Source organism: Propithecus coquereli, unplaced genomic scaffold (assembly GCF_000956105.1).
Source record: "Propithecus coquereli isolate 6110/MARCELLA unplaced genomic scaffold, Pcoq_1.0 Scaffold1, whole genome shotgun sequence".
Lineage (NCBI taxonomy): Eukaryota > Metazoa > Chordata > Mammalia > Primates > Indriidae > Propithecus > Propithecus coquereli.
Window position 1 is genome coordinate 1,140,715 of NW_012133857.1, and position 3,789 is coordinate 1,144,503.

General features: G+C 33.7%; 1 protein-coding gene across 1 annotated transcript in view; it reads right to left on the reverse strand.

The window, feature by feature from the left end:
* LRRFIP2 (leucine rich repeat (in FLII) interacting protein 2) overlaps nucleotides 1-3,789 on the reverse strand; it is a 141,483-nt gene that overhangs the window by 23,189 nt on the left and 114,505 nt on the right. The window contains exon 18 of the mRNA XM_012644063.1: nucleotides 2,478-2,648. Coding sequence (XP_012499517.1) covers nucleotides 2,478-2,648 — 171 coding nt within the window. The remainder of the gene's footprint in view (nucleotides 1-2,477; nucleotides 2,649-3,789) is intronic.

Here is a 3,789-nt window from a genome sequence, read left to right on the forward strand (position 1 = left end):
ATGGTGGCACATGCCTGTAGTCCCAGCTACTTGGGAGGCTGAGGCAGGAGGATCGCTTGAGCCCAGGAGTTTGAGGTTGCTATGAGCTAGGATGATGCCAAGGCACTCTAGCCTGGGCAAAAGAGTGAGACTCTGTCTCAAAAAAAAAAATGGCATGCTTAGAACTTGCTTAAAATATGAATAGGGGAAGTGAACAGAGCAAAAGTGACCATGGGTTGATGGTGACTGGGAGGCAAGTGATGAGTTCAGACATTCCTCTGTCTACATTTTTGTATGTTTAAAATCCATAATAAAACATATTTTTTAAATGTCAGATAAGGTAATTCCGTATTAAAATGAATAGCTATTAAGAGAATAATATACTCAAGACATTCCCAATCAGGCATTCTGTCCCTAAAGTAGTCATAGAGACAATATTTAAAATACAGTTATTATAATTCCAACAGGAAGCATTAAAGGCATTTTGAAAAATGTTGTTAATATTGTATCCTTACGGTTGTTATTGTCTATTTGCACCATCTGCTGCTATAATAAAATATACCAGAGTGCCTGGCCTCTTTGTCTATCTTTGAATGTGAACATTCTACTGCATGAGACAATATCTGTCAGAATAAAAGCGTTCAGGGTCAATGTATGTTAGAGAGAGATACTGTCAAAAAGCCTTCTGCATCACAGTATGTGAAACTGATTTCCAGGGTATTTTAAAAAGCTTATAAATTTTAAGTTTGAAAGTAGATTTTTTAAAAACTCTATGCATACCAAGATATCTCTGTATTTTAGAAAATGACAGAGGGAAAAACTAAGTTGGTTAAAATAGTTAATCACAGGGGAGTTTTTTTATTTTTAAAAATGCTTGAGGACATCTGAGAAGATGGAAAGATAACTCATTTTAGTACCAATAAATCCTTAGCATGAGATTTTCCTCTAATTTGCTAGAAATAGATAGGAAAAATGTGTGAGAAAGCAAAAAAGGAGTCCCTAGGACTCTAGGTAAAGTATGATGGGCCAGAATCTCCCAAATGGCCCCTTAGATACAAGAAGAATCAAAGAGAAAACCACCTATTGCCACCAAATCATACTTTTCAACAGGCCACTGCTGGGCCAATACAAAAACACCCAGAAGCCTCTTTTTCACTTATCTAAACACAAGTCCTCTTATCCTAACCTTTTTTTAAATATACCTCATTTTTAGAGCAGTTTTAGGTTCACTGTAAAATCAAGTGGAAAGTACAGAGTCCCCATATACACCCCCACCTTGTCCCCACACATTCATAGTCTCCCTTGTTATCAACAACCCACACCAGAGTGGTCCATTTTTTTCAATTGATAAACCTATGTTGACATATCATTATCACCCGAAGTCCATCGCTTACATTAGGGTTCATTCACACTTGGTGTTGTACATTTTATGGGTTTGGACAAATGTATAACACATATTATAGTATCACCATTATAGTATCATTATAGTATCACACTGAATAGTATCACTATCCTAAAAATCCTCTGTGTTCTGCCTATTCATTCCTCCCTCCCCCAAACTCCTGGCAAACACTTCCTAACACTTTTTGAACATGATCAAAACAGATTGGAATGGGCATTTCTAGTCCTCAAGGGAAAAAAATCCCTATAAAGACTACAGTAATAATACTGACCCCTTAGAGGTTATATAAACAACTTTTTTCCCTTTATGACGTGCAAATTCAAATTGTTTTTTCTAACAATTTATCAATACACGTTTCCTAAGTTATTTTCTGGATTTTTTATTTTGGCAATGAAGTAACAACTCATTTCTGACAATAATATCCATTTGTCCTCTGCTTGGACTGACATCAACACTTTAAAAAGTCTAAGTCTAACAAGCTTTTAAAACAACCCAATTTGTTTTGTGTAGTTGTCAAAGAGCAAATCTGGACCTTGGACAGTGGCTGTTATTTTCCATCTGTACATTTTAACATTATAGCTTATGAACCTCTAAAGAAAACATTTGTCAATTTCTGACCCACATTGCTATTTTTAAATAATAGGTTAAAGACTTCTCTACAATTATTTAGAAAATGGGTTCTTCTGAATCATTTAGAAGTTCATAGAAAAAATGAACCATCTTATTGAGAGTCTCTGGAGCTTCGTGGGAGTCCCAGCCACTTACAACAACAGAAAGAAATTAGTTCACTGTAATTGTCCCAATTAAGAGATAGAAAATAAAGATAAAACTTGAGTTGTGTTCTATTTTCAGAAACCCAAAGGAGAACATAAGCTTTTCCTTAAGAAAATAAATTTTTTTTAAATTAAAAAAGGAAAATATTTCAGGGCTTAATATCTTATGGTATTCTGTCAATTTCCTTGGACCATTCAGTTTTGACTGAAACATCATTCCCAAGTAAGTGTGCTGCAATCTTCCACCAATCCCACCACTTTTTAAATGGCAGGCTTTTCTTTTCTGACCCAAGAGAACAGTATAATACAAGATGAGCAATTACCTTTGATTTTTCTTCATTTTCTCTATAAAATTCTGCCATCTGTTCCTCCTGCTCTTCAATAACATCCTTGAGTGTGTCTACTTGATAGATCAAATTGTTCTTCTCATTGTCTAACTGTGCATTAGAAACCATGGCTTTCTTGTATTTTTCTTCCACTTCAGACAAAGACTCCTAAAAAAGAGTTAAAGTCATAAGCCTGATATCTAAAATATGTTCCCGCACATATGAAATATAACAGGAAATTATAGCACTGGCACAAACATATAAAGATGCATTTTTGCAAAATACAAGCAGTTTGGGGAACCTTGTTTAGTGACATGCACATAAAACAGGAAGATGATAATAAGCCAATAATGCCTAAGAACAATATGTATTCTCTGCCCCCCAAGAAAACAAAAATCAAGCAGCAAGGTAGCCTCTGAAAAGATGAAGAGGAGTGCAGACAATATATATTGGTAAGAGTCATAAAATGAAGACTCATCAATATTTTCAGAAATATTACTCCTGTAGTTTTTAACAACAAACTGGTGTTCAGAATGCAGTGATACAACAGAATGGAGCCTCTTTACAAAAGTAAACTTCATACTCATTTGAATTTTGCCACTTCTTAGATATTTGTTTTCAGTACTTTCTGTCCTGCATAATAATGCCAATGTAAATGGGTAAATTTTTTTCTAGCAATTATCCAAATTTTAATCATTTTTAAATAAGCCAAACAAAAATGAATGCTAAAAAAAGAGCTACCACAAAAAGCCTAAAATCTTATATTCCTCAAAAATTTTCTGCCTAAAATAGCTTACAAGTGTGTTTTTTTAAAAATAAGTATATCTAATTTGGTAATTTCTACTGCCTAGAAACCTTTTTTAAAGCTAAAAAGAAAAACGTTTCACAAAGAAAATGTAATCACTTCTGGAAATAAATTCAAAATACTAGCACAAATGTTTATCAAACCAAGATCAATGAAACAGAACTAAGAGTCAAGAACCCTTAAATTTATGATCAGTTAATTTTGATAAAGGTGTCCACATAACTCAATGGAAAAGAATAAATGGTGTTGGGACAACTAGATAACCCCCACACAAAAGAACATAGTTGGACTCCTACCTCACCATATACAAAAATTAACTCAAAATGGACCACAGATCTAAATGTAAGACCTAAAACTATAAAACTGTTAGAAGAATATATAGGACTAAATCTTCATGAACTTGGCATAGGCAATGGTTTCTTAGATACAATACCAAAAGAACTATTGAGCAAAAAAAAAAAAAAAAAACCAGATCTAAATGTAAGACCTAAAACTATAAAACTG